Source organism: Linepithema humile, chromosome 1, assembly GCF_040581485.1.
Source record: "Linepithema humile isolate Giens D197 chromosome 1, Lhum_UNIL_v1.0, whole genome shotgun sequence".
Lineage (NCBI taxonomy): Eukaryota > Metazoa > Arthropoda > Insecta > Hymenoptera > Formicidae > Linepithema > Linepithema humile.
The window spans coordinates 39,629,791-39,642,914 of NC_090128.1; the positions used below are offsets into that span (position 1 = coordinate 39,629,791).

At 30.7% G+C, this 13,124-nt stretch overlaps 1 protein-coding gene across 1 annotated transcript; it reads right to left on the bottom strand.

Moving 5' to 3' along the window:
- Positions 1 to 99: 99 nt before the first annotated feature.
- Positions 100 to 12,997, bottom strand: LOC105677964 (solute carrier family 25 member 32). Its single transcript, XM_012376886.2, has 6 exons — positions 12,551 to 12,997; positions 6,035 to 6,188; positions 5,569 to 5,821; positions 5,340 to 5,453; positions 4,978 to 5,123; positions 100 to 2,536 (listed from the first exon to the last, which is right to left on the bottom strand). The coding sequence occupies exons 1-6, from the start codon at positions 12,705 to 12,707 to the stop codon at positions 2,362 to 2,364; spliced, it is 999 nt and encodes a 332-aa protein (XP_012232309.1). The 5' UTR covers positions 12,708 to 12,997; the 3' UTR covers positions 100 to 2,361.
- Between the last annotated feature and the right edge of the window lie 127 nt (positions 12,998 to 13,124).

Consider the following 13,124-nt stretch of genomic DNA (forward strand, 5'->3'; position numbering starts at 1 on the left):
TATAGTGTTTCAAATACTCTCGCGTCTTTTTAGCTACAAATTAAAATGATGTTGAAACAAAATCGACTTGTAGTTAATACATTATTCGCAAATAATAAATTATGTTTCTTTTTCTTATTTATTTAGACATTTATTTATTATATACACACATTTAAATTTCTTAAAGCTATGATTTATTTTAACTCTAAAAATATCTAAATGTAACTTATTAAGCTTATTATGTAAAGAAAGATAATAAATCTATTCTACGCTAAATGATAGAATTAATTTTTTCTTATTGAATTAAAGTCAAACGAAATATTTTCAGGACTTAAGTATAAATATAATATACAAGCAAGTGATTATATTATTCATTAATAACATCGGACATAATTATTATAATATAATTATATCGTAAGATATAAGACAAACTCCGAATTTTTCAAATAAAGTCTATCTTTAGATAAAAAAATCTATTTTTTCAAGATTATTTTTATTATGAATGTAATTTGAAATCAAATTGCAGATGGAAAGAAAAGATGCAATCAATGCATTTTAGCGTCAAGAAAATAAGAAGAAATTACATAATTATTTTTAGAAATTATTATCGGAAATATCTGCGACTTTTATACAAACACTTAAAAAATATGCGTATTTCAATCATTCACTATTAAATTAATCTAACAAAAAGACTTATACCAGAAATGGAATTTAATTTCGAGCGATTTTCAAGATAAAAAAATCATTTAGTCTCTCTTTTTACCACAAGCATTTCAGTAATGAGCCGCCCCTTTGAATGCTAAGAATTTTATTAAAATTCTTCTTCCTTTTAGACAACTTTAATTTATTTTATTAATAATAAAAATTTTATAATTTTCCGAAATATTGTATAAAATAAATTTTTAAATATATAAAATATTTTAAATATAATATAAGTACTAAACATATAATATGAATATTATATGTATATATATATATATATATATATATAATATACATGATATATGTATAATATGTAAATATTATTATGTATAGAACAGTTTAATTTTTGTTTAATTTTTATTTTTATTTTCTCTGTAAAATTTGCTTTTTTTTATAATTTATATCAATTTAATATTGTATATATTTTTACATTATTATTATTATATAATTATTTCATTAAATCATAAAGAATTGGCACGATATTTCTACAACAGTTTAAATCTTAAAAACAAGCAAGTAAAAAATTGCATCTTAAATAAAATAAAATGTTGCAAAAATTGTGAAATTGTTATTTATTTGTAAGAAAAAATAATTTTAGTTATTAATAAAAATAAATTAAAAAAAAAAAGAATTTTAAAGAAGACTCTTGAATAACATTAAGAGAGATATGACGACTTACATTTAAATTACATCATGTATAATCGCTTCTGAAGCAGAAATGTGACGCGGTTTTGTTATATACATACATCTTATGACTTGTTGCCAGCAAGACATGATGGGTAGAGGAAAAAAAGAAAGAGGAAAGATAGTTCTATCTTGAAAATTGGCTGAAAATTGAAACAAAAGAAGAAAGAGGGGAGATAGTTCTATCTTGAAAATTGGCTGAAAATTGAAACTAAATTCCAATTCTGATTTATATACATTATAAATACTATTACGTTAACAATCAGTCTCAATCTAAAATCTTAAAGTCATTTGTTATGATAATTTTCCATCAATGAGAAAACTGCATATTTAACCAATTGAAGATTTGAGATTAAAAAAATTCTGCTATCATATTTGTAACTATCATATTCATAAAATAGATAAATCAATAGAATTCTAAAAAGTTGTAGCTACAATTATAATATACGAGATTTAATATTTTTCATACCGTGCTGATTTAACATGACTTTTGATTCACATTGTTGTGAAATTTGTCATATATATTTATAAGGCATATTATATAAAGTTACAATTTAAAAAATTATCAAGCATATAAAATGCGTTACTAACTTGAACGAAAAATTTAGCGTAGGCCACATGACACGTATAGAACGTATAAAAATATGAAAAATATCTGTCCCCTACTTATTCGTTTCAAAAATTATTAAAATATAATTTGCTAAGCTTTTCCAAAGTTGTTGTTTTAAATATTCGCAATTCCTCTTCTTATATACGTTTTTCAAATTAGTTTTAACTCTTGTCATTTTCAATAACAAATTTAAATCTTTATATCCTTCAAAGTTTGTGTCTTAAGTCGTAAAAATTGTAAATTATTCTTTGTAATACAGTTTTATAAGTAACAGTTTCATTCTGTACACATTTTGGTGTATATATCACCAAAAACATAATCGGACTTATGCGGCCCTAAGCAAGTCCAAATTTCACTTGCAGAGGTTCCCATTCTCCTGTTTTATCTTACTCCTTCTGCTTGTTAATTGCAGGAACAGGCACAGCAATTATTTCTTCAGCACTCCTGGATTTCAAATATTGTAACATGTTTTCGTAGACCGCAAATGTGACAACTGTCGCTGGGGTCACTCTGGTGAGGTTTACGCCTAAACCCTTGTAAAAGCCACGCCAACTTTCATACCTGGAACGAACCACCAGCAATACGCCTTTGTTTTACTTGCTGTACAACATACATGCTGCACGCATGTATAATCGCAATTGTGCTACGAGAGGTAATTTATTCTAAAGTACTGGTAATTTAATCCGCGTTCGTCACGTTACAAAGGATTTCTGAAAATCTCAACATATAATTATTCTAAAACGTGTCAGTTATAAGATTTCTATTAAACAAGCCAATTAATGATGCGCAAATTCAATGACAAAGAAATCTATTTTATTTTTGTTTCGCTACTTAAAATAAGATTTAAAAATAATATATATATCCTCGACCGTCCATAATTATCATGCAATAAATCGAAAAATCGTTCTGCTGGTGGCTTAACAACCTATCAAGCGAATTATAATGTAATAATGAAATCACAATACCTTTCTACATGCTTTCAATAGAGAATGACTTATAACAATAAAAGATGATAAGAGCGATAAAAGTTTCAAAGCGAAATATATTTAAGGAAATATAATTTGTAAAATCACAATTAAATAACGACAACATGTTCCGCTGTTTAGTGCCAATAAACAGAGAATTGTCAGCAAAATCAGTATGAAGAAACCAAATCTAGGAATAATCAGATAACAGAAAGTCATCTGATGCGGTCATAAAAATAGCTAATTTAACAACAAACACTTTTCGATATGTGTGTTTATTAATATCGTCACAATGTTGCTTTAAGTATGCTCCTTCGCGTGTTTCGTTATGTTCTTTTTTTATACCGATGAAACAAATTCTAACTAGATTTATAATTAAAGAAGTTGATATAAATAAATTTGTCCTACTATTTACAGATTTGCGCTAAAACTTATTGCTATCTATCATATTTTCCGAGTGCCAGACTCTACGACGGTCCTTGCAAAATTAATATTACGAACCCTATATACTCCACTTAATTAGAATGAGGTAAAGAATCGTTACAGAGAAATAGAGTCGCTTACTGGCAAAAAAAAGAAAAAAAGACAAAACACTGATTTAGCAAACGTTTACTATATTTGCTAAAACTTAAAAAGAAGATTACCTAAATTCCATCTAAATTCAGCAACGTAGTTTGATTTGCATTAGGACTCGTCGAGTCGTGAGAAGACAGAAATTATTAGTTTATACATGTGATTCGCACATTATGCATAAAAATAATCCGAACATTATACAGACATACATGTTATTTGTATAGTTACGTGAATACTTGATTATTGATTTAACTATTCGAGATTAACACCGTCTTCCGACATGCATCGGATGTATTTCTTCTTGCAGCTCTTACATTTGCATAGATCATTCATTAGTTTATGCTCCCTTTTATACTATTCGCCTCTTTCCACAACATGCGTATTAACTCTAGCATGTCTATGCGCGTTCAACTAAATCCAGTTTAGTTGACGTTCAGATATTTAAACTCGATGGACATAAAATAGCCATGTTTATATGTTCATTTTATCACACAACGTACTTTATACAATCACAAAACATTTCAGTTAAAATACGTTTTCGTGTATTATAAGAAAGTTTTCCTTGCGTAAAGTACGTTAGCCACGAATTCAGCCATAAAACGATAAATTAAAGGAGGGATAAGTTTGTCTGTTCTATACTATCGCAGTCTCTCAGTATATACTTGCATAAGAAAAGGTAAGCGATTGAATAAATAAAACGCGTACGTTTTGCGCGATACGCCACGAACTATTGCCACTTCAAGATCCGTACCTTCATTCGTAACGATTGGGTTGCGTTCTGTGCAAGAAGTCAAAACGGCAATAGTAAAAGCAATTAACTATTTTCTCATGTCTAGCACAACTCCTTTCATCACCATACTATTCAACAAATCTAACATAAATTAACTGAAATACAAATAATAAAAAATATCATGTACTCCCACTTCGAGTACCAAAAAGAAAGCTAATACGTTGTTTATGTGTCATCTCTACGACAAAATAGAATAAAAATTATTACTTATAAACGTTTCTACTATCCTTTAAAATCCCCAAGAATATTCAGAATAAAAATGATTTTGTGAAAAAGACTTGCTGGAGAAAAATAATAATTGTTCTGGGATCTATTTGATAACCTAATAATAATTGTTGCTGATATTAATCTCTTTTTGAAAATAATTGAGTACTGTGGTTTTATCATTAAAAAATCATACGTAAAGTAAGCTTAGAAAGCTTAAAAGCACCTCGCATCATAAGTTTTTGGTAAATTGGGGGATATTACGCTCTATATAAAATAAGGAAAATTTGGTTCTATGTTAAAAAAAAATTGTCTAAAAAATTTTCTTACATCTGCAATAATAAGGTATCGACACAAATTAACTGCCATTAGTAAAATGCTCGTAAATAAGGATAATCAGACATATGTTTGGCGTAACATGTAAAAGGTATGGTGATAAGCCCTTATAGAAACCCCTAATTCCTTCTGACCTCCATGTGCATTGAATACAATGCCAGGTACCCCGGTAGTCGTGATGGTGATCCTGAAGTCTTGCCCTCACCACTTGATAGGGATATGTCGACGCTGCAGCAATCAGCTTTGATATTGCCGCGAAGACAATATACTCCGTTGTACTCTATTGCAACGCAAAAACATTTATGTTCGTTATTATTGAATGATTATTATTTGCGCTTACCTAATGTTATGCCATCTTTATAAATTGATATTATATACATTTGCAAATTTTTGTGTAAAAAATGCAAAAGAATAAAAACAATAATGAAATATCATTTGTACGTACAATACATATTCCGCCATAAAAATCTTGAGAAAAAAAATTTAAACAACTTACCAGCTTTGAGTCGATAGGTACGTTTAGATAATTATAATATTTATTCTTCATTTCTTCGTACGCCATGAATTGTATTGCACCGTGTGAAACACCGAACAAACCAGGAACTAAACCCTGCAAGAATACAATGCAGTGTAATAATGTTCGTCTCAGCCATAAATCGAATAGCTCTTTATCTTGAATATAGTCGTAATTCGACGTAAAATTCAATTAGAAAATATTTGCTTACTTTATATAAGCCTCTAATGCCCTCCGTCTTGTAAATCTTCTTTAAAGCATCTACCATTCCACGATACTTCTTGGATTCCGCTAGATTCACGTCTTCAGCATACTGTAAACACAGCCGCGTTTTCACCACCCAGATCGGGTTAGTCATGAGCAAGGTAAGCACTCCGGCATCAGCGGCGGCAAACATGTGCATGGACGGTCCGAGTGGTTTTTTCGAGTTGCCTCCTTGGATCGTAGTTTTTATCGTGTTATAGCTGCAAATCAATGCGTCCAAAAATATACACACAAAAGAAGTAAACGACATTAATCAGTGACCGTAAATCAAATTTCTTATCGCAACTGCAAATTGATTTTCCATTAGCTTACGGCAAACAAGCGCGTAAAAACAATTATTAAATTTAAAAAAAAATTTTTTTTAGCACATTAACGATATCAATTGACGATTAATATCGCCGTCGTATACTTACAAAAAGAAATAGAAACCCCACGAACTGCCTGATCCTAGAATATTCGGCGTCACACCTCTGTAAAGTCCACGTACTCCTTCGGTTTTAACGATCTGTGCGAGAGCACTCCTGAGGCCATTGTACCGTGGTGCTGAATTCGTATGACCATCATTCACTGTAATAAAAAGATAAAAGTAACTCGATTAATTTAAATGTACTTCTATTCTCCCATAAGCAACGTGATACTGTCATTCAACGTCTTACTGATACGAAAGTCTGTGTCGCAACTGTTTTTTTTTTTTTGTCGCGCAAGATTAAGCGCTACAGCGCTTTTTCTATGTTCCTCTTTTGCCCCTGCTTACTAAACCGCCGCCGATAAAATGTAACGTCTCGTGATAAGCAACGCTTAATGTTATGCTTGAATATCTTCAATGTATATACAATCGACGTATCACATACTCTCATGTTATGTATTGTCGCCACATTATCGTCCTTAAACGTTGCAGCATAGTTTCATATCTTGCTGCGCGAAGACAACGATATTGTATTGCGACCCGTCTTGTTTACTTACCGAGAAATTCTCTTCTTAAATGTACAAAAGATATTCACGAGAACGAAATGGATATCTAAACTTCAATTCGCGTATTTTATAAGAAAAACTATATAATGTAAAAAATAAAATTTAACACAAAATAATATATTTAATATAGAATATTTTAGAAAATACAACAAAATATAAATTTTATAAACATTGTAATTATTATTGCAAATATTTAATCTATTTGACAATGGTAATGCTGCTTGAAAATATTAAGATAGGTGAGAAGAACGGGAAAAAATGTATATAATCACCATGCCTGCTGCGCGGTACAATTTACTTTCGCTTTCGTGAATAACGGTGACTTCACTTGACCACAGTGACTGTCTTGTGTGATCTTATGCAAAATGTTTCTGATGAAATCTATCTATGAACTTTTCGTCAGATTTCTACATTAATTTGCAATCAATTTTTTTTCAATATGCATACAAATATGTTGTAGATTGCCATATCTTTCGCAATTTGATAAACTTTAACATTAAATATTTTCGTAATTATAATAAATTTTAAACAAAATTTGTGTAAAGCAAACTCTAATCAAAAGTAAATAAATATAATAATTATTCCTTATCATTTACCTCTATCTGAAAATTTATCGTAAAAAATCGTAATTTTATTGCTAATTTTACAATTTTTATTTTAGCAAAATCTCAGTACAAAAAAAATATCAATTTTTTTACCACAAATCCTTTAATTAATTCTATAAACTATAAAAATTTGATCGATTAATTATTTTGTTATATACAAAATTTGAAATTAAATTTACTTATACATTTGCAAAAAAAAAACACTGATTTAAATATCAGCACATTTTTATTTCATTATTATTTGTATTTCCGTTATATAGAATTTAAACACTAACTTTTACCTCAACTACGAGATGAAAAGACTGAATAGCGAATGTCACGTGCGACTGACGCAACTCGAGAAATTTTCGTGGCTTGGTGGTCGGCCAATGAATATTCTGTTAAAAATACAACACGCAGGCACCTGTTTCGTGCAACAAATCCTATTCATTTCTATTTCGCGCCGCATTTAATACTAAACGCGCACATTTATGTTCTCATTTAATTATGAGTTTCATTAAAAAATTGCGCAACATTTCTATTTTCTTGCATACTTTCCCTTTATTATTTTTATTGCTGCGTCGTTTTTGACAGCAAAATTTAAAGCGACCAGTGAAGATAATCGACACAAAACCTTTAAAGTTTAAAGAAGATAAGTGTATACGGAAGGCCATTAACTTATCTGTAACCGATTTCTTGTACGAAAAAATAATGCTATTTTTTAAACAAGCAAAATGAATAACAAAAGTCAATTGTATTTGCAGCGTACGCCGATAACTCTCACAAAAAACGCAGTTATTCAAAACGACAATTCATTCAGTTTGACATATGGTTTGACATATGGTAATGGCACATAAAAACGATGACTGTTACAGAAATTTTGTAAAAGTGTCACTGCGAATACTGTTTTTGATAATATTTCTTTCAGTTGCACAAACTCGTGCATATAAAAGCTCATTTGATTTCAGTTAATGAGAAAATCGCAATATGTATATAGATAATATATTACGCATTGGACAAAGTTCACCTGAATGAGTTCTTCAGGAAAAGGTAAGCACATATTCGATAGCAAATAAATTTTAAATTGCAATCAAACAATAAATAGTTTAACTATGTAATATATACTCTTATAACGCAAGATAATATATTTATAATATGTCCAACTTATAATACAAATTAATTATCATTATATTCACATAAACAGTACAATACATTTATGAAATCCATTTATTTTTAAAACTCATTTATCTTATCGTAAAAAAATTCACGTGCAATTTATCGATAAACTAGCTTACGTATTTCATAATAACTTTTCTACAAAGGGGTTCACGAGTATCCATCGCAAAAGTGACGATTACAAGGTATGACGACAATATCTTGGCATTTATCGGATAAATAAACAGGAACCGATATTGACGTCAGATCATTAATATTGACGTAATATGGAAATAATAGACGATAAAGGAAATCACGTACACGTGCGGTGTCGGTAAAAGAATTGATGATATTAATTTTTATCTTTAGAAGTTAACACTAAGAAATAGTAATAAATTTAATTATTACCGAAAAAATAATAATCGGAATAAATTGAATTCAAACGCAATGAAGCATGTAATACGTCATGACAAGGAATATAAAACAATACGCATCATGAAATGCAAACACGTGACGATTACGTAACCGTCAAGTCGGTCACCACATACAATTACAGCGAAAGATTTATATTTTACGAGACTAAACCAGTATAAATAGTGTCCTCACATTAACTCGACTTCTTTATCGAGAGCACGTGATAAATATATGCGGAAGAAGAAAACGCGACAAGTAGTTAAAACTTCGAGATAAATCAGAGAACAATTCAAAGTTCACGTTTCAAAGTTCCAGACAATTCAAATTCAGATGCTTTGTTTATTTATCGAAGAAATTTTCTTTCATCATGTGTATTATATTCTTTAATATCAGTCGTTTGCCTTCACACAACGATAACGAGAGGAATAGCATTTTCGAAATAATCATTTTCGAACAAAAATATTTCGTCGTTAAAATTTTTCCATTTAACAAAAACTTTCAAAATTAAATTTAGCCGATAATTTTTCTAACATTTTATGCTAACGTATAGATTTACGCAATCTATCTACAAATAAGAAGCAAAAATTTTAACTTAGTTAACTCAGTGGTCATTAAATTGCATTTGTAGTTGACTGACAATCAAGAATCTCACGTTAAAAAAATAGTAGTATCAATACTTCAATACAAAGATATTTCATATCCAATCAATCAAAGTTCTAGTATTAAATAAATATCAGATTTATTTCAAAATTATTAAAAGTCAAAAAAATTATATAAAATAATATAAATAATTGTATAAAATCATTGTAAGATGCCATGATTTTGAAGCACTTAGTTAAACTAATAGGCAAACAATCTCTATGAACATCAAGCGTCGCAAAAGAATAACATGCGATAATATCATCTACGCAACAATATATTTCTTAAATACTTAACTATTATCTAACCCAAATGTTGTTAATTGTTACGACGGATACTGCTAGCAAAATAATTATGATAATCAAGTGAGTGTTCAGTATATCGCGATGACTTTTATCATTATTGTTCGTAAATTATGGGAAATAATATTTATTGTTCGAACGTCATCGACATTAAACGGCAAATGATAAGAAATCATAAGAAATAGGTTACTATCTCTCTGCTGGTATCCGCTTCTACATTTCTCTACAAAGAAATGCGTGGAATATAATTCTGATTTTTTTTATCTTATTCTCAAATATAAAAAAAACATCTGAATTCTGTTTTTACAATTTACATCATGTATCGACCTCGAATAATGCGAAATAGCAAGCATTGAACCGAGTACTTTCCATCCACCAAAATTTATCGTTTTATACAAAACTGGCGAAAAGTGAAAGTCGTTTTCACCTTGAAATACAACAAAAATGAAGGTATTTATTGTCTTCAGTTCATTAAAACAGATGTTGTTACCTGGAAAACCTCGTAAAATATCTGCGAAGGTTTATAGCCTACAACCTCGAATTCTTTGTACTGGTTTTTTACAGACACGATAAATTGCACAACCTCGTTTAGATTCTACAATCGCCGCCCTCGGTAAAAGTCTGTCCGTTGCAACAGTTCATGAATGACAGAGTCACGTTTTGGCTTCTCTAACGAAGAAATTCTGCTGTGGAATGTTCGAGATAAATTGCACTCCTATGCTATACTTGCACATAATTGCATTTGCAAATTGCAATTATAAGATATTAATAAAATCATGTTATTTGGGAAAAAATTTTTTATAACTCCTTCAATAAATTAAAAAGTAATAAAATAATCCAAATCGCGTGTACAATATTTCAGTCTACATATGACTTAATCTATTTTTTTCCAAAAATTAATAATAATACTAAGGCTCCAATAAATTAACAAATAATCTTGGGAGAAAAAGATCGTTGTTAGGTGTTCGTGCAAAAATATTTTTTTTCCAATTTTTTCTTTTACGTAAAATTTCTGTAGAGAAAAAACGATAATATGATTAATTGAAACATTTTATTTTATCGAAAAAATTAGTATTATTTATCAAAATTGATTTAATTTATTTAAAATTAATTTATCAAACTAAAATCGTTCACAAATTAATATTACGAACAACAGTTACAAAATAATCAGAAAAATGCACTTTGCGTTTAATTTGCGTTACTACTTTATTTTCCGATTATCGATTTTCCTTTCATCGTATTGCGTAGCTATAAGCAATTCATACGATGTAATTTACGCAGTATAAAAGCAATGATGTAAAGCATCTCTATTTTCAGTACCTAGCTACAGATATAAGTATTGCAAGAAATACTTGGGTACAATGTATCTAGTTAAAGCATTTACATTTAGATACATTGTATCCATTTTTGTTTGATTTTAGCATGTATAAAAATCAATCAATTATAAATTAATATTTGATGTTAAATTAGTTAAATGACAAATAAATAATTTTAAAAAATTAAAATAGATATTAAATAATAGTTTTAAATCGATTTTAATGTCGAAGAATATGTAAAAATGTATATAAACACTTAAAAAATTAATTAGAATGTAAATTACGAGTTGCAGAAAATACCTAAATATTACTCAAAAATACACTTATATAAAAATGTTTTAAGCTGTGTTTTAAATCTTTACATCGTTAAGATCCCACACAGCACGCATATTCAAAAGATGTCCAGAACATTCTGAAGATATTTTTAAGAAATACGATATTTTCGGTATGGACCTTTGACCATATTCCAGATATGCATGCTGTGCGGGCATATAGAATAATTTAGATTTTTCGGTCCCAAGTTTGAAAAATATATATCTCTATTTGATGCTTTTTGAATACAATACAACTATAATAATTTAAGAACATTTTTAATAGATGAGCAATGGAAAGTGATTGGCTATTACATCGTATTGTTTTTTACCGCATAAATTGCAACCGCGTTTACATAAGAACTATAACTTCATTTTCCGTAAAAAAACGACAAATTTTTTAAATTAAAATATATGGCAAAAATTACTCCAACCTAAAAACATTACAATATTTAGTAAATCAATAGAAAATATAAAGATAACAGAAGAGCCGAGCACAGTTGTTCGCACATGTGACTCAATCAGTTAATTCGAAAATTGAACCATAGCAACGATAGGAATATCCCCGTTTATTTCGATTATCTTTGACCTAAATTTTGATTGACAGAATTTGATCTTTGTAAAATAAACAGATGAAACATATAGATAACTACTCCATAAGTGAAAGAATAGCAATGTACCCGAAAATAGACTAAATTAACAATAAAAAAGATATAAATAACATAACACTGAATAATTTTTCTCTTTTAACCAACCATAAAATTTATACGAGTAGAAAATCGAAACGGTCCTATTTAAATTCGCCTGATTGACTAATTCACACGCCCCATTACGTTTGTTTCATGTATTTTGTAAATAACAAAATCTATTTAATTAAATAGATAAATAGGGTGATTAAATCTATTCGAATAACAATTATTTGCCTTACGGCATCATAAATAGAGACGTCTGTTGCGAAAATTCTGTTTCAAACCACATTAAAAACTCTCGGGCTGTAAACAGTTGAAATATTCGTTAGTCATTATATATACAACGATAATTACAGTCGTGCTTTCTTCTCTCGACCCGAGAGTCGTGAATGGAAAAAAAAACTCGACTGAGCCGGTCGATAACATTCGACGATAAGAGCGCACCAGCGGCAACACGGGGGCTGGTGTGCACCACGTGCTGGCCGTTACGCGGGGTCGCAATGTGACAACCGCCATTTTCCCGAAGCGACTCGTGCGCGTGACTCACCTGCGAATCGGATCTTGATGAGGTCCAGCGGATGCAGCATCAGGGTCGAGACGACACCACCGGAGATGCCCGCGACGAAATATTCATACTTGAAGTTATTCAGGACGTTGAGCTGGCGCGGTGCACCCGGCGTGCCGCTACCCTTTATCGCCGACATGTTCCTCGCTGACACGCTATCGCGCTGCTCGCTACCGTTCGTTACCGATCTGTCGTCGGCAGCAATCGATTCCGCATCCTTGCCAATGCTAGCAACGCGCGCCTGCACTCTGCGGCATATCTCTTGGTCCGCCGGAGGCACTGTCGTCGAGCTGTCGTAGCGTCACACGTTGCCGAAATTCGCCCGCAGGCCGATCCACGCTTTCTCCGTTCGCTTGCGATCACCGTTTCGCACAGCTGGCTCACGGCCGATTATGCAACACCGACAAATCACACTGCGCCGCGTATGCCGAACGCCACCATACTGGTCGACCGGGCAGCTACGAGCGGTTCTCCCAGATGCGAGAGGAAATTTTGCGCGTGCGCAATGATACGAATGCTAGCAGACACACTCGCTTTTCTCACAATCAGCTGTGTA

Excerpts from the sequence above, each read along its gene's own strand:
- LOC105677964 (XM_012376886.2), bottom strand. The coding sequence starts at position 12,707 with ATGTCGGCGATAAAGGGTAGCGGCACGCCGGGTGCACCGCGCCAGCTC. Across the intron at positions 6,189-12,550 it reads CATCAAGATCCGATTCGCAG|TGAATGATGGTCATACGAAT; the intron begins GTGAGTCACGCG and ends TTTTTATTACAG. Across the intron at positions 5,454-5,568 it reads GCATTAGAGGCTTATATAAA|GGTTTAGTTCCTGGTTTGTT; the intron begins GTAAGCAAATAT and ends GTATTCTTGCAG.